Source organism: Desmodus rotundus, chromosome 9, assembly GCF_022682495.2.
Source record: "Desmodus rotundus isolate HL8 chromosome 9, HLdesRot8A.1, whole genome shotgun sequence".
NCBI lineage: Eukaryota > Metazoa > Chordata > Mammalia > Chiroptera > Phyllostomidae > Desmodus > Desmodus rotundus.
In genome coordinates, this window is record NC_071395.1 from 110090351 (window position 1) to 110109970 (window position 19620).

At 62.8% G+C, this 19620-nt stretch overlaps 2 protein-coding genes across 3 annotated transcripts in view; one reads left to right on the forward strand and one right to left on the reverse strand.

Moving 5' to 3' along the window:
• The window catches only part of MYO15B (myosin XVB), a 31949-nt gene extending 17194 nt beyond the window's left edge, over positions 1 to 14755 (forward strand). The window contains exons 22-63 of the mRNA XM_053910622.2: positions 135 to 191; positions 459 to 516; positions 765 to 895; positions 1796 to 1891; positions 1980 to 2215; positions 2301 to 2479; positions 2667 to 2739; positions 3184 to 3345; positions 3529 to 3623; positions 3745 to 3821; positions 3944 to 4028; positions 4219 to 4317; positions 4464 to 4603; positions 4701 to 4886; positions 5106 to 5184; positions 5352 to 5471; positions 5548 to 5776; positions 5855 to 5945; positions 6071 to 6290; positions 6717 to 6829; positions 7063 to 7122; positions 7592 to 7667; positions 7800 to 7918; positions 8101 to 8219; positions 8296 to 8437; positions 8694 to 8805; positions 8914 to 9068; positions 9380 to 9519; positions 9661 to 9724; positions 9816 to 9888; positions 10286 to 10362; positions 11728 to 11804; positions 11889 to 12004; positions 12097 to 12191; positions 12292 to 12369; positions 12470 to 12566; positions 12711 to 12856; positions 13022 to 13137; positions 13419 to 13552; positions 13754 to 13887; positions 13992 to 14132; positions 14303 to 14755. Of these exons, the coding sequence (XP_053766597.1) occupies positions 135 to 191; positions 459 to 516; positions 765 to 895; positions 1796 to 1891; positions 1980 to 2215; positions 2301 to 2479; positions 2667 to 2739; positions 3184 to 3345; positions 3529 to 3623; positions 3745 to 3821; positions 3944 to 4028; positions 4219 to 4317; positions 4464 to 4603; positions 4701 to 4886; positions 5106 to 5184; positions 5352 to 5471; positions 5548 to 5776; positions 5855 to 5945; positions 6071 to 6290; positions 6717 to 6829; positions 7063 to 7122; positions 7592 to 7667; positions 7800 to 7918; positions 8101 to 8219; positions 8296 to 8437; positions 8694 to 8805; positions 8914 to 9068; positions 9380 to 9519; positions 9661 to 9724; positions 9816 to 9888; positions 10286 to 10362; positions 11728 to 11804; positions 11889 to 12004; positions 12097 to 12191; positions 12292 to 12369; positions 12470 to 12566; positions 12711 to 12856; positions 13022 to 13137; positions 13419 to 13552; positions 13754 to 13887; positions 13992 to 14132; positions 14303 to 14362 (4857 nt within the window). The 3' untranslated portion in view covers positions 14363 to 14755. The remainder of the gene's footprint in view (positions 1 to 134; positions 192 to 458; positions 517 to 764; positions 896 to 1795; positions 1892 to 1979; positions 2216 to 2300; positions 2480 to 2666; positions 2740 to 3183; positions 3346 to 3528; positions 3624 to 3744; positions 3822 to 3943; positions 4029 to 4218; positions 4318 to 4463; positions 4604 to 4700; positions 4887 to 5105; positions 5185 to 5351; positions 5472 to 5547; positions 5777 to 5854; positions 5946 to 6070; positions 6291 to 6716; positions 6830 to 7062; positions 7123 to 7591; positions 7668 to 7799; positions 7919 to 8100; positions 8220 to 8295; positions 8438 to 8693; positions 8806 to 8913; positions 9069 to 9379; positions 9520 to 9660; positions 9725 to 9815; positions 9889 to 10285; positions 10363 to 11727; positions 11805 to 11888; positions 12005 to 12096; positions 12192 to 12291; positions 12370 to 12469; positions 12567 to 12710; positions 12857 to 13021; positions 13138 to 13418; positions 13553 to 13753; positions 13888 to 13991; positions 14133 to 14302) is intronic.
• Positions 14756 to 14757: 2 nt separating this feature from the next.
• RECQL5 (RecQ like helicase 5) overlaps positions 14758 to 19620 on the reverse strand; it is a 30773-nt gene continuing 25910 nt past the window's right edge. The window contains exons 8-19 of one of the 2 annotated variants that reach the window (XM_024553688.2): positions 18863 to 19081; positions 18555 to 18654; positions 18386 to 18422; positions 18194 to 18252; positions 18048 to 18121; positions 17635 to 17728; positions 17185 to 17316; positions 16403 to 16932; positions 16167 to 16257; positions 15730 to 15954; positions 15448 to 15517; positions 14758 to 15360 (exon numbers count right to left, since the gene is read on the reverse strand). In XM_024553688.2, the coding sequence (XP_024409456.2) occupies positions 15260 to 15360; positions 15448 to 15517; positions 15730 to 15954; positions 16167 to 16257; positions 16403 to 16932; positions 17185 to 17316; positions 17635 to 17728; positions 18048 to 18121; positions 18194 to 18252; positions 18386 to 18422; positions 18555 to 18654; positions 18863 to 19081 (1732 nt within the window). In that variant the 3' untranslated portion in view covers positions 14758 to 15259. Of the gene's footprint in view, positions 15361 to 15447; positions 15518 to 15729; positions 15955 to 16166; positions 16258 to 16402; positions 16933 to 17184; positions 17317 to 17634; positions 17729 to 17791; positions 17814 to 18047; positions 18122 to 18193; positions 18253 to 18385; positions 18423 to 18554; positions 18655 to 18862; positions 19082 to 19620 lie in introns of those variants that run through there. The other variant, XM_045190110.2, reaches the window with a different exon arrangement.

Consider the following 19620-nt stretch of genomic DNA (forward strand, 5'->3'; position numbering starts at 1 on the left):
TGCTTGTTCCTCTGCCCTGTGCGGGGGCTCCAGGGGCCGGAAGGGGCTGCTGAGCTGCTGTGCTGGGGACGAGCCTCTCAGAGGCTTGAGGTGGCTCCTCAGGGACATCAGCTCTTCCTGTACCTCCCTGACAGCTTGGGCTTTGGAGCGGCTGGCACAGTAGTGGGTCCTCGGAGAACGTGCCAAGCATGGTAGGTGGCTGGAAGCGAGAGGGTGTTACTGGGTTATGAACCTGACGAATTTGGCACAGCTTGAGGGGGAGCATGGGGCCCCAGGGGGGCCGGCATAGGGCCTGTCCCACAGGGTGCCCTTGGTGTTCCCCGGAGGGCTCCTGGGTCCCTGTTAGGGCGAGTGTCCAGGGTCTTTGGAGGGGACTTTACAGACCTGGAGTGAGGAGGGACATTGGCCACCTGCACCAACATCCCCTTAGAGTCTGGTTAATTCCTCCTCCCTGACAGGAGCTGGGGCGCCTGGAGATCCCAGCAGAGCTGGCTGTCTTGCTGAGGACAGCGGAAGGTGAGTCTGGATTGATGTCACTCTTCCCATGACCCCTGCCCAAGTCCCTCTAAGTGTGCAGAGAGGGTCTGTCCCTGTGGTCCCTCCCACTGATGCTCCAGGCTGCCCTGAGCTCCCTGCCCAGCTCCCTCTGCACTGGTCTGGAGGCTGATGGTGAGGGTTGGAGGCTGATGGTGAGGGCTGGAGGTGGTACCAGAGCCATGTGCATAACGTGGGCATTTCTGGACTGCCTTCCGATGCCGTCCTAGGCTGCCAGCACACTCTGGCCCAGAGTATCACCGAGGCCAAGCCCCCAGAAGTTTCTGCTCGGCTCAGCCTGACCCTCCCGCCGGACATCGACCAGTTCCCCTTCTCCAGCTTCATCTCCACCGGCTTTCAGGTGGGCCCCTAGGCTTCCGCTCTTCCTGGTTGCCTCCTCCAGATCTCCAGATGTTAGCCCCTGCCAGGCTGAGGTTGTCTGTTCCTGTAGCTCCCCAGCCTCCTCCCTTTCCTGTCACTAGGGACCGGGGCGGGGGGAGCAGGGGTGTGGACACAGATGCATTGCTCGGAAAATATTCACTGAACCAAAATGACTCACCCTCTAGTGTTATTCAGATCTGTGATGCCACACCGTGGCAGTGCCCTGCCGGCGAGGTGGTGCTGTTCAAGCGTGTGCCCTGACCAGGGGCCCTGGCCGGGCTGCAGTGCTGGAGTCAGAACGGCCTGCAGAGTGTGATCCCGATTTTGTCAGAAACAACAGCGGGGGTGGCCATGGCTGTGTCTGTGCAGAGAAAGTAGGACAAGGAAGAGAGAGGCTGACACACCAGCTGGCTGTGTTAGTGGTGGTTTTTATTCTTTATCCTTTTCCATATTTTCTGAGGTGTTTTTTTTTTTTAAGGTTTTATTTATTCATTTTTAGAGAGAGGGGAAAGGAGGGAAAAAGAGAGGGAGAGAAACATCAATGTGTGGTTGCCCCTCATGTGGCCCCAACTGGGGACCTGGCCCACAACACAGGCATGGGCCCTGACTGGGAATCGAACTGGCGACCCTTTGGTTTGCAGCCTGCGCTCAATCCACTGAGTCACACCAGCCAGGGCCATTTTCTGAGTTGTCCATGTGCGTAGGCATCAATGTTTTCATCAGAATAAGCGACGAAGCTGCATTTTAAGGGTAGTTGTCACACCAGTCCTTCCTTCTCCCTCTCCCAGGGTGACACTCCCATGGGCTCCCCGGGGCTGCCTCTGGCAGGTCGGCCCAGACCTGCCCCGCTCAGGCCCCATGTCACCCTCCTTCCTTGCAGGAGCCATCTCTGCCCACCCCTGGGCAGCTGCTGGCCAAGCCCCTGACCCGGCTGGATGGCGAGACCCCTCAGCATGCCCTGGACATCAACAAGGTGGTGAGTGACCCATCAGGGAGAGGACAGGGAGGGCCTGGCTTTGGTGCTGGCTGGGACCTCGGAGCCCAAACGCCCTGCCTCTGCTCAGATGCTGCGGCTCTTGGGGGAGGAGTCCCTGCTGCCCTGGCAGGAACAGGCCATGGGCACATACCTGGTGAGTCAGGGGCAATGCCGGCCAAGACTACGGGACGAGCTCTTCAGCCAGCTAGTGGCCCAGCTCTGGCACAACCCCAATGAGCAGCAGAGCCAGCGCGGCTGGGCCCTCATGGCCGTCCTGCTCAGCGCCTTCCCCCCTCTGCCCGCCCTGCAGAAGCCACTGCTCAAGTAAGGGGCCTGGTGGGTGCAGGCCTCCGGGGGGCTGGGTCAGCGGGCCGCCCCACCCACACAGCAGCCCTGTGCTGTCCCGCAGGTTTGTGTCTGACCAGGCCCCCAGTGGCACAGCAGCGCTGTGCCAGCACAAGCTGCTGGGGGCCCTCGAGCAGACGCGGCTAGCCCCTGGGGCCACACGTGCCCACCCTCCAACCCAGCTCGAGTGGACGGCCGGACGGCGGCGGGGCCGCATGGTGCTGGACGTCTTCGCTTTCAATGGTGATGCCCACCTCTGGCCCAGGCCTCCCCAGGCCCATAGTGGAACCAGTCCTGCCCCCTGACTCTTCCTGGGCCCCCTCCCTTCTGCCCTGTCCTGCTTTCGGAACCCCTTTGGGGACAGCAGCACCTTCCCGGCAGGGTGAACCCCACAGTCTCTCACTCTTGATCCGCACTGCTCGTCCCACAGAGGAGTGCTTCTCGGTGGAGGTGGAGTCCTGGACTACAGGGGAGCAGTTTGCTGGGTGGATTCTGCAGAGCAGGTATGCAGGGCCTGGGAAGGGAAGGGTGCAGCTGACACTGACCACTGTCCGCCCCTGGTCCCCAAGTCCCCCTCATCGTCCCAGCCCACTCTCCCACCAAGCACCACCTGCAGCTGCTCCCGCAGGCCTGGGGTCAAAGCCTGCTCCCCGCAGGGTGCGGGGGCTAAGTGAGCAGGGTCCAGACAGTAGACTCAAGATGAGAAGCAAGGGCAGCCCACGTTCCAGTTAGACAGGTAAACAAATAAATGAGTGAACCAGAGCTGACATGTAAGTAGAAGGGTTGTGAGTCGCAAATAAGAAACCTGTCTGAGTAAAGGGATTCCTCACCTAGCTTCCTGTCCCCTTCTGCAGCTCTCCCCTTGGTCTGCCCTCAGGCCCTGGCCCTCTCCCATGGCCATCTGCCTGGCTGACCACACCCCTAACGCACGCCCCTGTCCCATCCAGAGGTCTGGAGGGCAGCCCCCGTGGCTGGTCCGTGTCACTGCATTCCGGGGACTCCTGGCAGGACTTGGCTGGCTGTGACTTCGTGCTGGACCTGATTGGCCAGACTGAGGACATGGGGGACCCTGCTGGTCCCTGTGACTACCCCATTGCCCCCCAGAGCTCGTAGGTGCCACCCCAGCACCCCTGTTCCCAGCCTGCTCCTGTCCCTCTCCTGGCCGCCACACCATACCCTGTGGTTTACAGGAGCCACCACAGATCCGGCCCCCCCGACCTAAGCCCCTCCCCTCTCTGTGGGACGGCCCCCCTCCAAGGTAATTGCTTAGCCAGACCCACTCTGTCCTGCAGGGCTGAGGACATCCCTCCCGCCCCTGGCATCCAGGCCCCCTCTCTGTTCCCAGGTCCCCCTCCACCCCCACCACTGCCCAGCAGCGGCCACACAGGTAAGGCTGGAAGTGGGCACACTGAGGTTGGCAGAGGGCTGGGAATGGGGGTGCTGGAAATAGGGGTGCAGGTAGCCCCATGCCCCAAGCTGCAGATACTGACCCTCCTCCGGCTCCACAGGCATGTCCCGGGCCTCGGGGAGCCTGGATAACTACCTGGATGACATCTTCGAGCCCGTCCTCTCGCCGGGCCTCAGTGTGAGCATCTAGCGCACCCCCATCCCACCTGCGGCCCCGCCCCTCTTGGGCCTCTGCTGCCCCTCCCACCTCTCTTGGGGCTCTAGCTCTGACCGTGTGACCTGTGACCTCTGTCCCTTCAGGACCTGGAGCAAGGCAGGGCTCTGAGCAGCCGCATGAAGGGAGGGGGCGCCATGGGGCCCATGCATCAGGGAAGCTACCCTATGGGTGAGTGTGAACCCCAGCACCCACCCAGGGTTCCCTGGCCCAGAGGCCCAGGTTAGCATTGCCTGGCACCCCCAGGTCTGGGGTCAGAGCTCCAGCCAGCACCCTGGGCCTGTATTCTTTGCCTGGGTGTGGAGGGAGGTGGTCCGTGGGCCCAGGTAGGGACCAACCTGGGAGGGCCCTGTTCCATCAGCATACCCAGGGATGATGCAGATGCCCGGGTACCAGCCAGCTATGATGCCCGCACCCATGCCCATGATGCCAGCAATGGGCGCAGTCCCTGCCATGCCAGGTAAGGCTGGGCCAGGTAGGAGCTGAAAGAGGAGGGAGGATGGAAGGTCCTGCCCAGGGCCCAGGGCTCAGAAGGCACGGTAGGCTGAGAGAGATCTTGGAGCTTGGCCACAGTGCTCACCTGCCCCACGTACTTGCCACCCACAGCCATGGTGGTGCCGCCACAGCCGCAGCCCCTGCCACAGCCGCAGCCCCTGCCACAGCCTCAGCCCCTGCTTCCTAGTGTGGACGTAAGGCAGCTGGTGACTCAGCAGCAGAACTTCATCAACCAGCAGGCGCTGATCCTGGTGAGGGTGGGCAGGGCTCCCATATTGCCTAGTGGGGACAGGTCTGTGGGGCAGTGCCAGGCCAGCTCTTACCTGGCCTCCTGCTCCTCCCACTCAGGCCCAGCAGATGACTGCCCAGGCCATGACCCTGTCCCTAGAGCAGCAGACACAGCAGCGCCAGCGCCAGGCCCGGGCAACTCCGGCCGTTGCCCCCAAGCCCAAGAAGCTCCCAGGCCCCCAGAAGGAGCCGGAGCCGGAGCTGGAGCCGGAGCCAAAGCTGGAGCCGGAGCCGGTGCCAGAGCCGGTGGGTGCCTGCCTGAGGGTGATGAGTGGAGGCCAGGCAGAGGGCAGGCCCGGGATGGGGCACCGGCTCCAGGCCTGCAGGGCTGAAAGACCCAGGGTCAGGTTGGGTGGGAAGATGCAAAAAATGTGCCATCGGACCCCAGTGCCAGGGATCCAAGGGGCTCACTGTGAGAGTGCTGACGTGACTGACAGCCGTTCCCTCACTTCCCCTTCCTGCCAGCACACCTCAGAGGAGGCCCCACTGGATAAAGACAGGCCCAAGAGCTTCCAGCAGAAACGGGACTATTTCCAGAAGATGGGTGAGGGAACCTGGGGTGGCGAGCGCACGCAGACGCTCGGTCCCTGCCCCAGCCTGGCCAGGGGCAGTGGGGTGCACTTACTCCCTTGGGTCTGTGTGGCCTGTCCAGGAGCGTGGATGGGCAGGCCAGGTGGGAGGTGACAGACAGGGTCATCTGGGCACTTACAGGGCAGCAGCAGAACAAGGTGAAGATAGTGAAGCCTCCACCCAAGGTGCAGATCCCCCAAGGGGAGGAGCAGGAGGAGGAGCAGGAGGAGGAGCAGGAAGAGGAGGAGGAGCCCCGTACAGGTGGTGGGGAGATGGGGGAGGGCCTGGCTCTCGGGTGATGCATAGCTTCTCACAAATTTCCTCTCCTCCCGGTTAGTGCCGTCTCCTCCTCCGCCTCCGCCCCCGGTTGTGAAGAAGCCACCAACACGAGGTGGGGCTGAAGCGGCACTAAAGGCTGAGGCTGAACCAGCCCAGGAGGCAAAGCCTGGAGGTGGCCCCAGGCCAGCACAGGGCCGCCCCCCCGCACCCAGCAGGGAGATTGGTAACATCATTCGCATGTACCAAAGCCGCCCAGGCCCCATGCCTGTGCCCGTGCAGCCATCCAGGTGGGCCCCGGGGGCAGCAGGCCCTGCCCGCTCCCCAGGGAGTCCCCCTGTGGCCTTCTGACCTTTTCCTTCTCTCAGGAAGCCTCTCCAAATTTTCCAGAAGAAAAACACCCCAAAGGACGAGGCTCTGGCTAAGCTGGGGATCACTGGAGCCTGCTCACCCTCCTCGGTGAGGCCCATTCCGTCCCATCCAGGGCAGGGCTGCTCTGCTCAGGAGTCCGAGGCTCTTAGGGGTCAACTTGGCCTTCTCCCTAGACACAGTTTGTGTTGTGTGCGTTCTCTGTGCCTCCACAGATGCCGACCCCCCGCCCAGAGAAGGGCCCCCTGCCAGCTGTGGCCCCTCAACCCAAGACCCCCTTACGGGTCAGGGCCTCCGACTCCATCAAGAAGAGGCAGGGGCCCCTTCAGGAGCTGTTTGGCCATAACCCACCCACTGCCCAGGCACCCCCACCTCCACCACTGCCCCCACTGCCTCCACCCGAGGACTCAGGAACCCCTTCAGCTAAGCCCTGTGGTAAGGAACCTCACGACCCTGGGTGGTGGGCTCCCCTGTGGGACCAGGATTCCCAGCAGCCTCTTGGAGCTCATGGCTGAGGTCAGCTGCCCCAGCTTCTGGACTTCGGAGCCAAGGAGCCCTGGCTTCCTCATTCCCACCCTGGTCAGGGCTCGGGTACCCCTGAAGGGCACTGAGCGACTGTCCTTGATACAGAGCTGACAGCACTGTCAGAAATTTACTGGCCCGGCTGACGTGGTCAGGGAGGGGCTCCCACTCAGGGACAGCATGGAAAGATGGAGGCAGGAGGTAGGGCTGTGGGCGGGGACAAGCTGGTGGGCAAAGAGCTCCTGGGCCTGGAAGGGCCCCTGGGAGCTGTGGATCTTCTCTCCTCGAGCCCCATCATTCCGCCTCTGGCCGCTCCTCACCTGAACCTCCCTCTGCCAGGCCTGATGGAGCCGTGGGAGGACCAGGGCATCAGCACCCAGCTGCTTGCACCCTCTGGCAGTGTGTGTTTCTCCTATGCTAACGCACCCTGGAGGCTGTTCCTACGCAAGGAGGTGAGCGTGTGAGCTGCCGCAGCCTGGCCTCTCTTTGGGTTGGGGAGGGGCTGGCAGTCTTTAGGGGACCCACCTGGGGACCTCAACATCTGCTTCCCAAATACAGGGAGGTGCCACACCCTGACCCACCTCCACAGGCTGGTTTTCTGTCTGGCCTGGAAGGCAGAGGTGTGGTGGGAAGGGGCTGGGCAGGGGCACCATGCCTTCTCTCGCTCTCCCTTGCCCTCCTCCAGGTATTTTACCCCCGGGAGAGCTTCAGCCATCCCTACAGCCTCAGGCTCCTCTGTGAGCAGGTGAGAGCTCCCCCCACCTGCAACAGGTACAGACAGGCTACACACACCTGGACACTTGCTGCATTTCAAGCCCCGCCCTCTCTATGTAACCCTCGCAACACCTCTGTGAGTAAGGGCCCTTATTGGCCCACAACGAGGATTGAAAGTAGTGTACCCAGCCCCCAGCACAGAAGGTTCTTCCTGGTGCTTGTCCCTTTGTCACCTCTAGATGACCCAGGACTGTGCCAGCACCCCAGATCTCCAGGAGCCTCCCAAGTTCTGCTTCCTCAGGGAAGCTTCTTTCCACTGCCCAAGGAACAGCAGGCTTTTGGGGGAGGCAGGTGGGGGATCTGGCGGCCAAGGGAAGCCTCACTTCCCTCCCTGCTCCACCTGCATCCATGGGCACTCCAGCTTTTCCTCTGTGCATGGCTGCTTCTGGGATGGTCCCTGGCCTTGGGACCTGGTGGTGACCACCTGGCTCTGACCCCAGATCCTCAGGGACACCTTTTCTGAGTCCTGCACCCGGATCTCCCCGGACGAGCGGTGCAAAATGAAAGACCTGCTGGGTAGGGTGCCGGGACCCTGCATTCAGGCAGCCGGAGGGCTGGGGACTGGGCCTGCTGGTGGAAGGGAGCAAACTCTGGGGTTCCCCGCCATGAGGGAGCCTCAGGACTGTCTGGGGCCACTCCCGCCCGCAGGAGACCTGGAGGTGGGCCTGGACTCACTCATCACTACTGAGGACAATGTCAAGAAGCGCATTGTGGTGGCCGCTCGGGACAACTGGGCCAACTACTTCTCCCGCATTTTCCCCGTCTCGGTCAGTGAGGTGGGGGTGGGGCTGGGAATGGAAGCACCCCAGTCTGGACCCCCGCACACAGCCCCAGCCCTTCTGCAGCAGGGACTGGAGTAGGGGGTGGGGTGGGCCCCAGTGGAAAGATAAAGGCATCTTGGATGATGAGAGGGACCCAGCAGCCTGTCTGTGACCCCACCTCCTCGCAGGGTGAGAGTGGCAGCAACGTACAGCTGCTGGGTGTGTCCCACCGGGGGCTGAGACTGCTCAAGGTGACCCACGGCCCCAGCGCCTGCTCCCAGCAGCTGAAGACTCTCTGCTGCTACAGGTGAGCCTGGGCTGTGGGGTGGGGCGGCTGGGGGTGACGAGATGGCCCCCAGCTCATGCCCCCACCCTGTGCACAGCTTTGCTGAGGTGCTGGGCGTGGAGTGCCGCGGGGGCTCCACCCTGGAGCTGGCGCTGAGGAGTGAGCAGCTGGTGCTGCACTCGGCCCGGGCAGGTGCCATCAAGGCCATGGTCGAGCTCTTCCTGAGGGAGCTCAAAAAGGCAAGCGTGGGCTGTGTGGGGGGCTGGGTGGGAACCTCCACCCCATGCTTCGTGGTGCCCTGTCCAGGTTGGCTGGTCTCGGGGCTGTCGGCCAAGCTGCGTGGGGTGGGACCAGTTGCTCTGGCTGGGTCCCTGGAGTTCTGAGGTGTTGAGGGGAGAACAAGGCCAATGGAGGGGGAGCAGGTAGAGCAGCAGGAGAGGGGTCACAGGCAGGCTGGCCGCTCTCTCGCCGCCCCACTCACCCTCCCGCCTGCAGGACTCCGGCTATGTCATTGCCCTGCGAAGCTACATCACTGATGACTGCAGCCTCCTCAGCTTCCACCGCGGGGACCTCATCAAGCTGTTGCCGGTGGCCCATGTGGAGCCGGGTATCTCTGGGGGCAAGGAAGGCACTGATGCAGGGAGGGTAGCAGGTCGGGGAGCCTCCAAGGGGCAGCGGGGCCCAGTGGGTAAGGCCTTCCTCGCCTGCCTTCCAGGCTGGCAGTTCGGTTCCACCCGGGGCCGCTCAGGACTCTTTCCTGCCGACCTCGTGCAGCCGGCTCCTGCTCCGGTTCTCTCCTCACCGGAGCAGAGGACTGACCAGCTCAAGAGTCAGCTGCCGAGCGGAGAGCCGGGCCTGGCTCAGAGGGAGGTGAGGAAGACAGGAAATCAGTGAGGATGGCCCTGCTACCCTCTTCCAATCTCTGGCCTTGTCTCCACAGCAGGACTGCGAGCTCCCTGTGGGCGGGGCTGTGCTGCCTGCCCCTCCTGTGTCCCTTGCTTAGTTCAGTGCTACCCTAGAAGATGCTCAATAAAAAGCTCCTGACTCTCCTGACTCCTGGTGGTGTGCTCACTGCAGCTGTCCTGCCTGCTCCTCCAGGCTTGTGCTGGGGTGGGGCTAGGGCAGGGTCTCTGGACAGGCCAGTGGGCACTCAGGTGGCACCAGGTCTCCTGTGCTCCCAGGGCCCCACTTGCCCCTGGAGCCGGGCACACAGCGATGGCTCAGAGGCCACCTCTGGCCCATCTGCCTCTCTGTCCATGGACCCCCACAACTACAGCATGGAGGAATTTGCCCTGAAATACTTCCGGAAGCCCCCAGCCTTGTGAGTGCCTTGAGCCCACCCGTATGCCAGTCTGTCTTCAGTTTCTTGGAAGTGGGCTTCCCTGTTCAGGACCATCAGGCTGCAACCTGGCATGGGGTGGAAGGGCCGAACAAGCAAGACTGTGCTCCTCTCTGCCTCCAGGCTGGACCAGACCAAAGGGGGTGCTAAGGAGAAAGCCATGGCCAGCCTGGTGCAGTACACCAAGGTAGGGGGACAGTTAGGGGAAGTTGGGCCAGCGGACCTGCCCTCTGGTCCCCATGGACCCCAGACCCACAGCCCAGCCTCTCTGGCTCCAGGATCCCATCCAGGAATCACTCATCAGCCTCAGTGACGAGGACGTGAGCAGGCAGGCTGTGGAATGCTTCCAGGGTGAGTGGCCATCCCGAGTCCCATGTCTGTGGTGCCTCAGGCCCGGACATCTGGGCGTCTTCTCTCAAGTTTGACAACTCAGGGTAGCTCACAGGTGGGTCCTATAACCCCGTGGCCTTCACCCACTTCTATTCCCACCCAAGGGGCTGTGGGCGTGTGGGGTCTGGGCTGGAAGGCAGGGGTGGGCCCAGCTCCATGCACCATGTGGGGTGCAAGGATCCGCAGAAGCTCCTGAGCCTCGTTTCCCCGCTGGGAAAGCTGAGTCTTCCACTCTGTGTGGCTCACACACATGTTGAGAGCCAGGCATTGGGTGGCCGGGGAAAGTCCCGTGTGGGGACAGCGTGAGCCAGGGCCAGGCCCCCAGCCCAGCTCCCCATGCTTCTCGTCCTGCCTGTAGTTCTGATGCAGTTGATGGGGGACCAGTCCAAGCCCCGGGGCAAGGATGAAATGGAGCTCTTCTACGTGCTGCTGAAGGTAAGCAGCAGCTGTGTGCTGGAAGTTGGGGGGAGACCCTGGGAGTCCTGAGGATGAATTCCTGAATGAGGTCGAGCCCTGTCCTGAATAGGAACCCCCCTTTCCTTGGTCACTATTAGAATCATCCACATGTTATTTACTGAGCACCTACTATATGCCTATATGCCCCATGGGGCATGGCAGTGAGCCAGGCAGGCTTAGTCCCCGAGAGCTTACAAACTAGTGGGAGAAGACAGTCAATAAACCGTGGTGCCTGCGTCAGGGAGTGGAAGTGCTGTGGGGAAGGCGGGGGAAGGGGCCGCCAGTGTCGAAGGCTTGGTGACACGGTGATACGGATGCAGGGAGCTGAAGGAAGCCTCTGGGGCAGCACAAGTGGGAGCTGATGAGAAGGTGACACTCAGCACCAGCGAGGCCCTTGTGGCTGCAGGCCAGTGAGCTGGGGGAGAGAAGGATGTGGCCCAGGAGGGACAGTGGGTCCAGGACTCTTGCAGGCCATTGTCAGGACTTCGATCTTTTTAAAGAGAGAAAAACAGTGGAGGATTTTGAAGAGAAATGTGGCATATGTTTGCCGGGGACCCCCTAGCTATCCTGGGGGCATAAGGGCAACGGAGGTTATTGCAATGATCCCCACTGAGAGGCGGTGCTGGTTTGGGCCAACAGGTGGCAGCAGAGGGCTGGGAACTCAGAGCAGCAGGTTCCGAGGAACTGCAGGTGGGGTGAGAAGGAGCCAGGAGACCTGGAGGACCTGGCAGGAGCAGCAGTCCCCTTTGCTAAGGAAACCCGAGCATGGTGCGGGTCGGGCCTGCTGGAGGGGCTTCGGAAACGTGGAGCCTGGAGTCTGGACTACCAAGGGGTGGGCCTGGTGTCCCAGGGAGGAGTCTCGGCTGGAGACAGGCACTGAGCCATTCACAGCAAGAGGCAGCAGAGGAGCCAGTAGGGACAGAGGTCACAGGCCAGGGCGGCCCTTAGAGGTCAAGGAAGCAGGTGAAGACAGTGATTTATTGTTTTTTTAATAAGATTTTATTTATTTACTTTCAGAGATGGGGAAGGGAGGGAGGAACACTGATGGGTTGCCTGCAACCCGGGCATGTGCCCTGACCAGGAATCGAACCAGTGACATTTCGGTTCACGGGCTGGGGCTCGCCCCACTGGCCAGGGCTGAAGACAGTGATTTAGCGTGACCAGCTGTGCAGATACTGTCACCCTGAGGTAGAGACAGAGACGGTCGCCGGGCTGTCACTCTGACACAGCACCAAGCCTGCGCCATTAGCAGGATCCCTCAGACCTCACACTGCCCCACGCCCCACCGCACTCTGCCCGCCCCCGAGGCTCCTCCCCAACCGCCTGCCCTTTCTGTCCCCACAGCTGTGTCAGGAGAAGGAGAATCTCAGGGATGAGATCTACTGCCAGGTCATCAAGCAGGTCACAGGACACCCCCAGCCGTGAGTGTGGGGGCTGCTGGGTTGGGCGGCAAGCAGCCCACAGCCATGGCCTGGCAGCCTGAGCCCAGGCCCTCTAACCTGCAGGGACCTCTGTGCTCGAGGCTGGAGACTCCTCAGCCTCCTCACTGGCTTCTTCCTCCCATCAACCACACTGCTGCCCTACGTGACCAAGTTTCTGCAGGACTCAGGCCAGACTCAAGGTACTTATGGAAGGGGCTTCCAGGCTGGGGCTCGGCTGCTTGGGGAGGGGTTTCAAGAAGCCTGTGACCACTAGCCTGGCTCCTCTCTGTAGAGCTGGCCAGGGGCAGCCAGGAGCACCTCCAGCGCACAGTCAAATACGGCGGGCGCCAGCAGCTGCCGTCCCCGGGTGAAATGCAGGCCATCCTGGTACTGGGGGTGTGGACAGCTGGGCATTCTGGGTCTCCCTTGGGGTGGGGAGGTGGGGCCTCTGTCCATGGTGGACTGACCCCTCCCCCTGCCTTGGTAGAAAGGGAAAATGGCCCGCCTGCTTCTAATTCACCTGCCTGGAGGCATGAGTTACAAGACCAACATCACAACTTTCACTGTGAGCACGGGGCCACCAGAGAGAGGCGGGGACAGGCAGGGAGGCTGTGGGCGTCTGTTCTGGGCCCCCCCCCCCATCATGGCCCTGTCCCTGTGCCCAGGTGGTAGCAGAGGTGCTGGAGGAGATGTGTGGGGAGATGGGCATCATGGACCCAAAGGAGGTGCAGGAATTTGCCCTCTTTCTCATCAAAGGGGAAGGTAAGCTCCTCGCTGTGGCGGAAGGGTACCAGGCCAGGTCCTCCTTGTGCCCATGGGTGGGCAGTTCCCACACTGGGGCTGGCAGGGCTGTGGGGGCTGGCCTTGAGTGGCAGGGCAGGCTGCAAAGTGGGGCTCCCCTTGCAGGCAAGCTGGTGCGACCCCTGCGGCCTCATGAGTACCTCAACAACGCAGCGGGGGACCGGGACGCCAGCCTGCACAGCCGGCGGCTCAGCTGGGAGACGCCCCTGCACTTCGATAACCCTGCCTACATCAGCACCCACTATGGCCAGGTAGGTCAGCCCCACCCAGCCCCGGCCTGCTGTGCCATCGGCACGTAACCGCCAGCTCACCCCTGCCTGCACAGGTGACCTCCAAGCCTCCCTCCCTGCGAGAAGGGATGGAGGCAGGAACTCGGGGCTTTAGGGCCCAGCTGCCCGTCACTGCTCTGCCCTCAGGTGCAGCGGGACTACCTGCAGGGGAAGCTGCTGGTCAGCGCCCAGGCTAATGCCCAAGTTGCCAGGCTGGCTGCCCTGCAGCACCTTAGCAGGGCCCACACAGCACCCTCGTCAGAGTGAGTGTGAGCATGGCCCCTGCCTCCTGTCCATCCCAAGGGCCCCTCCTTCAGCCCACAATCCAAGGTCAGGGCCACTCGGCCCGTACTCTTCTCTTGGCCCTAACCAGATGGGCCCGGAGCTGGGGAGGCTGTGGATGACTGTCCTCCCCACCCCAAGCTCGAGGGCAGGGACACCTCATCTGTGTGCCCGGACCCTCAGTCTCACCCACAGCAGCCACTGGTCCATGTACTTACCACCCGCCGTGTGCCCACCCCTGACTAACCCGGCTGTGTCCTAGGCAAGACCTGGCAGCTTACTTGCCAAAGCCACTGCAATGTCAGGTGGATGTGGCCACCATAGAGCGCCTGATGGCTCAGGAGCTGAGGCAGATGCAGGGGTGCAGCTCCCACGAAGCACAGATCGGCTTCATCGGTGGGTCTGGGGCACATGGGCTGCTGGGGCAGAGGCAGGAGTTAAGAGGCCCCGGAGGGACAGGGTGAGAGGGCAGAGGGGGCTAAGAAAGCTCCTCCACCTTCTGTCCCCCTCACCTGACCTAGGGGCCAACTAGGGCAGGTTGCTGGGCCCCAGCGGCCCGAACTGCCACCGTATGTGTCCCCCGCCCTGCCTCCCCAGAGGGCGTGAGCCAGCTGCCCCTCTTCGGCTACACCGTCTACGTGGTGCTGCGCATGAGCAAGCAGACCCTGCCTGGGCCCGGCCTCCTGGGGCTGAACCACCAGCACCTCATCCTCATGGACCCCAGCTCCCAGGTGCGGGCCGGCATGGGCACGGGCACCCTGGGCCACTCCTCTCCCCCCACCACACTGGGTCCTTCCCCGGGAGGGGCTGAGCTGTGTGTCTCTGCTGCCCCCAGACACCACACTGCTCCATCGCCCTGAGGGACCTGCGTCAGCTCCACCTCCTGAGCCCCCTGGATGAAGATGGGCTCCCTGGCCTGGAACTCAACTATGGCTCTGCCGACAGCCCCCAGACCATCTGGTTTGAGCTGCCACAGGTGAGCAGCCAGGTCCCCTGACCACCCTGGGAAGCTGGCGAGTGCCTCATCCGGGCCTGGCTTGCCGGAGCCTGGGTGCAGGCTGACCGCCACTGCTCAAGTGTGGTGCAGGCAAGGCAGAGGTGGGGGCTGGTTGGGGAGCCCTGCCCTCACCTTCTGGTGCCCTGCAGGCCCAGGAGCTGAAGCACACCATCACCTACCTGCTGGACGGTGGCACTGAAACCCTTTAGTGGCCAGCCTCAGCCAACAGGAGGGGTGCAGGGGTGGAGAGGAGGAAGGGGCCCCTCCCTGGACCAAGCCTCAACCGGATGGTCCCTCTCGAGTGCCATCAGGCTGCTTTGATTTGGACGGCATGGCTTGGCTGTTCTGGAACCTGTCCAGCACAGCCCGGCTGGCCCACGCGGAGGCCACAAGTTAGGGGTTGCTACAGTGACTTCAACTGGGAGAGAAGAGTCGCACTACTCCTTGTGGGCGTGTCAGGGGCTGCAGGAACTCGGATCGGCTTGGGCAACTCATGTTGCCCAGGCTGGGGGAGATGCCCACCTGGCCCCGGGTCAACATCAGCATGAGGGCAGACCTGGGCAAAGCAGCTGCCGAGGAAATAAAACTCCCGAGAGAAAAGGGCTGTGTGAGCGTGTGCGTGTCATAGCAAACAGGACTTTATTTCTCTGGGAAACATCTTGGTCCAGCCTGGACTTCCTGGCCCGGAGCTGAGGGGGCCCAGATGCCTCGAACAGGTGGGCCTTGCCTCTGGCTTACAACTTAAGTATAGGGGGTGGAGGGGCCGTTTCTCCCTCCTGTTCCCCGGGCAGCAGCCACACCACCCATGCCCTTCTAACCTGGGGACCTGACTCAGAAGACAGCCACGAGGGCCAGGAGAAGCTGGGAGGAAGAGGACCACAGGCCGTGCAAGTAGCGAGAAGGGGGCTGATCTCTGGCTGCTGACCTCAACTGGGGAGGTGTCTAGGCCATCTCCTCAGCAAGGAGTGGCTGGAGGGAGGGGACCCTGAGGAAAGAGATGCCACTGGCGGCGGCCTGTCCACCCTCCCCATTCCTGAGTCAGGCCAAGCCAGGGTGGCCCGTGGCCGAGTCCAGGGAGGACACTGGTCCTGCTGGGCAGCAGTTGGTCACGTCTGTGGGTCACACAGGCTGTTCCAGTCAGCCTCACTCTCGCAGCGGGCCCGGCCGTGGAAAAACCGCTTGATGAGGTTCTGGGCCTCTTCCTTCACTACAGATCCAGGCGGGGGGACGTGAGGGCCAGTCTCCTCCCTGCAGAACCCCCATGTGCCCCCCGCCAGGCGATGCAGGCACTCACCGCTCCCTCCCAGAGAGGACCGCTGAGCCAGTGAGTGGGAGAGGTGGCGGGCGAAGCCTTTGAACAGTTCCTGAAGGCAGAGGGCAAACAGGAGCCGAGAGCACAGGCCCCTGCTCTGCCGCCGAGCAGCCCACAGCCATGGCCAACAGGCAAGGCAGACTGAGGGCAGCGGCGGCTGGCCTCGGGGGGCCTGATTCCCCTGCCACTCACACTCCCTGCCCCCCCCCCACTGCACCCAAGTGTCCCGGGGGAGGGCGAGCACAGTCCTCCGGCCTCACCTACCTTGGATGCAAACTTGCCCTCTTTGTAGAAAGGGGTCAGGCACTTGACCACAATGTTCGCAGCCACCTTCAGGGAGATGCCGGGAGCTGGGAGCTGGCAGGAGCCGTGGGCTGTGGGCTTTGCAGGGCCCTGGTCACTGGCTGAGGTGCTGTCCTTGGCCTCAGCTAAGATGGAGCCATTGGCTGAAGGGCGGGGCCTCTTCTGGGCCTGACTCTCTGGGTTGTCCTGTATAAGGCCACAGTAGAGGGTCACTCTGGGGCTGTCGCTGTCCCCTTCTGGAAGACTGGGCCACAGAACCTGTTGGCTCCCTCCAGCCCAGCCATCTGCCCCTGGGATGTGGAGAGAAGAGATGACTTTCCCCAAGCCCCTAACCCAGAGCAGGGCAGATACAGGCCTGGCCTACAAGTCTCCTTCCTCCCGCTGGGGCCTGTCAGTACCTGCAGGGGCCTGCGCCGCTTGCCCCTCTGTGTCTCCACTGCGGGGGTGGGCTGGCCTCCAGGGGGCCCCAGGTCTCTGGGTGGGCAGGCACTGGCCGAGGAGGGAACAGGTATCAGAGCTCCAGGTACCAGCTGTGCCCTCGGCCCAGGCAGCCTCTGAAGGAAGGGCCCTGAGCTACAGAGGCCCAGGTAGCGAGGGAGATTCCAGAGGATTCCTTGGCTACCCATGCCCTTACCTTGGCCCCTTCCTGGTGTACCCCTCTGTCTGTGGAAGGGCAGCTAAGCATCCTGGGGCTCCATCCTCCTCCCCAGTGCACTGCACTGGGACCACAGCCAGGGGTCCCTGCACCCCATCGCAGGAGGGGCTGGCACCTTCTGCCCCTAGGGCTGAAGCGAGTGGAGTGGGGCTCTCGGCCCTTTGGCAGAAGAAGCGGGCGATGTTCTGAGAATCTCTCAGCGCCGCAGTGGCCAGGAGCTGCCGCTTCCTGCTGGGGCGGGCCTGGGCAAGGGAACTGCCCCTGGATGGGCCTTTCGCCTTCTCAGGGGAGAGCCCCCCATAATGAGCGCTGCTTCCGGGGGCCTCTCCTCTGAGCCTGGGGACAGCCTCATTGCTTTCCTCATTCTGGAGGCCACAGGGCTGGCTGGGGGGCTCCTGCACAGGCCAGGGGGCTTGAGCCTCAGCCTGTGTCTTCTCCATCAGCTCTGTGGCCGTTTGGAATGGGCAGGAACCTTTGCGGAAACCAGCTCCCACACGCTTGGGTTTGAGCTGTGAGCATGAGGAGAGAGGGTTCTGACCGCTAGGCCCCCTGGAGGGCACTCCAGGCTGGTCCAGGGAGGGCCGTGTGGGTGGGGATCTCAGGAGTGGGTAGCAAAAAGACAGGCCCAACACCCCTTGAGGGTCAGGCTGGTGGGAGAAGAGCCGTGGAGCTGGAGGGGTAGAGTGGACAGGGCAGAGAAGCTCATGGGCCCGCCCTGGGGCCAGGACTGTGATGCCAGGCGGGGGCAGGACGCTGCTTACCGAGTACACCTGCGAGGCTGGCAGGATGTCGTGCTCAGAGGGCTCCAGGGGCTCAGCCCGGACACTGCAGCTCTGGGCCCCGCCTGCCGTGTAGAGCTGCCCGTCCTTGGAGGCTCTGTGAATCTCGGCCACCTGGGGCAGGAATGAGTGGGCGTGCCATGGCACCCACTAGCTCCTGACAGCCCCCACCCCAGGTCTTCCACCAGTGGGCTCCGTGGCCCATAGCTGTGGACACCTGGACCCTGGACAAGTTCCACTCCTCACAGGGTGGGCTAGAAATACTTCCACCCGGCAGAGGGAAGTCAGGCTCCCCCTGAATAAGTGGTCTCTTGGGCAAGGGGTGGATTCTGGGCTGCCTGGGGCCAGAGGGTAAGCAGCCTGGGAGTGTGGAGGGGCGGCCTCTCCCACCCTAGCCATGAGCATGCTCTGCCTGCCCCTGCCCGGGCCCACCTTCTTCAGCACGCTGGCCTTGTACAGGTTGGCTGCCTTGGCGTTTCGGAACATCTCGTGTTCCAGCTGCACAGCCTTGGCCTGAAGGGCAGGTCTGAGGGAGTGAGTGTGAGGTGTGAGGCAGGCCTGAGCCCTCTCCCTGTTGGATTCTCCTTGGGGACCTGGAGATGGTTCAGGGCCTGGGAGGAATGGCCTTGGGTACAGGGATTCCAACCTAGACATTTTGGGCAACCTCCAGCCCCTCAGTTGTGGCCAAGCCTGCCCCCTGGTGGGGCCATGGAGACCTGAATCCCGGGAGAGTAGGATGGGCCACAATCAGGGAAGAGGGCTCCCAAACAAGCCTGGGTTCCTACAACTTTCCAAGGAACAGGACTTGGAGAGCCCTCCCCAGCTGCCTGGCCTGGGGCACTCACCTGTCAGAGGCGCCTGCAGCCTGGCAGTTACTGCTCAGAGCCTCCTCCAGGAGCCCCAGGCAGTGCTCCCGGGCCTGCACCAGGAGAGAAGGTGGTCACACGAGCCCCCAGGCTGTGGGATGGGGTAGGAAGCTGCCACCTCATACCTTCACAGTGAGCCTGGGGATCTTCCTGCTAGAAGCCTCTTTCAGGGGACAATCCTCATCTGGGGGGAGAAGGGGTAGGTTCTTCCACATGACCTTCTGTGCTCTGGAGTCTCCAGCCCCCCCCCCAAGGAGGCACCTTCATCCATGCCCTGGAAACTACCCTCAAGCCCCTGGGAGCATTTCTGTACTGACCTGGGGGTACAAATTCTTCTCTCTTGGGGTCTTTGCCCTGGAAGAGGACATGAAGGGCTTGTGAGGCACCCTGCCCACTGAAGGGCGGCACCCAGTTCTGCACCAGGGAAGGGCTCGAGAGGGTGTGAGCAGAGGCCACCTGGGACCCTGCAGAGCCCACCCCCTTTACCTTGCGCAGACTCATCTGCTTCTGGTAGAAGAGGTTCCATTCCCGCTTGTGGGCCTCATCTCTGCCCTCGTCCCCACTGCCTCCAGAACCTTCATCGTACCTAGGGACAGGCTGGGCATGAGCAGGCCTGGCCTCTGCCCTCCCTCCACACCTCTGGAGGGGCAGCAATGTCCCTGATGCCCTGGCACAGCCCATGGTGCAGGGGGACGGACTGTGGTCTGGTATCATCTCTGGGCTGGCCTTGGCGCCAGGGAGAGAATGCCAGACTATTTCCAGGGGGTTGGGCCCCTGGCTTCACAGCCCCTCACCTGCTGAAGCCCCCGTAGCCTCTGCGGCCTCCCTCATACAGCTCAGGGTCGAAGCCGTTCTGCTGGGAGGGCCGGATGCAGGTCTTGCTCCAACTGTTTGCGTGCTCCAAGGTGTCCAGCTGCTTCTGCACAGCCGCAGGGTTCTGGCAGTGGTCGCAGCCTTTGGCGCAGGTAGGGGGCGCATCCCCAAAGTACTTGGCCATGGCAGCGTGGCGGCACCTGGAGCAGGCGGCAGGGCAGGGTGAGAGGCCAAGCACTGACTGCGCGGGGCGCTGCACGCTCCTCTCACAGAGGCCTCATGCCATCCTGGCATAAATTTCACCGACCAGGAGGGTGAGGTGAGGGCAGGTATTTTCCCAGGGCCACATGACACGTGGGGACCCAGAGGAGCTGCAGGGTGGCCCTGCTTCGGCCTTGCTCCTCTCTGTGGACACTCGCTCCTTGGTGACTGGGCCCTGCCCCCCTCTGTCCTCTGAGTGCACAGGCTGGCTCTGCTGCCAGGGGAGGTGTCTGACCTCGCCAAGCGAAGCACGCACGCTCACCTGTAGACCTGTGAACAGTGCAGAGAGCGCGCCGGCCCCCAGAGCTGTGTCAGGGCTGAGGAGAGACGCTCTGAAGCCCTTCCCACAGTGCCTGGAGCCCAGCAAGGGCTCACTGTTGCTACCTGTCACTCTTTTCTGCAGTGAGGGATCAGCAGGAGGTGGCCCCACCCTGGCTCGGCTCTGCTTCAGTCTCAGTGACCTCTTCCTTGCTATCCC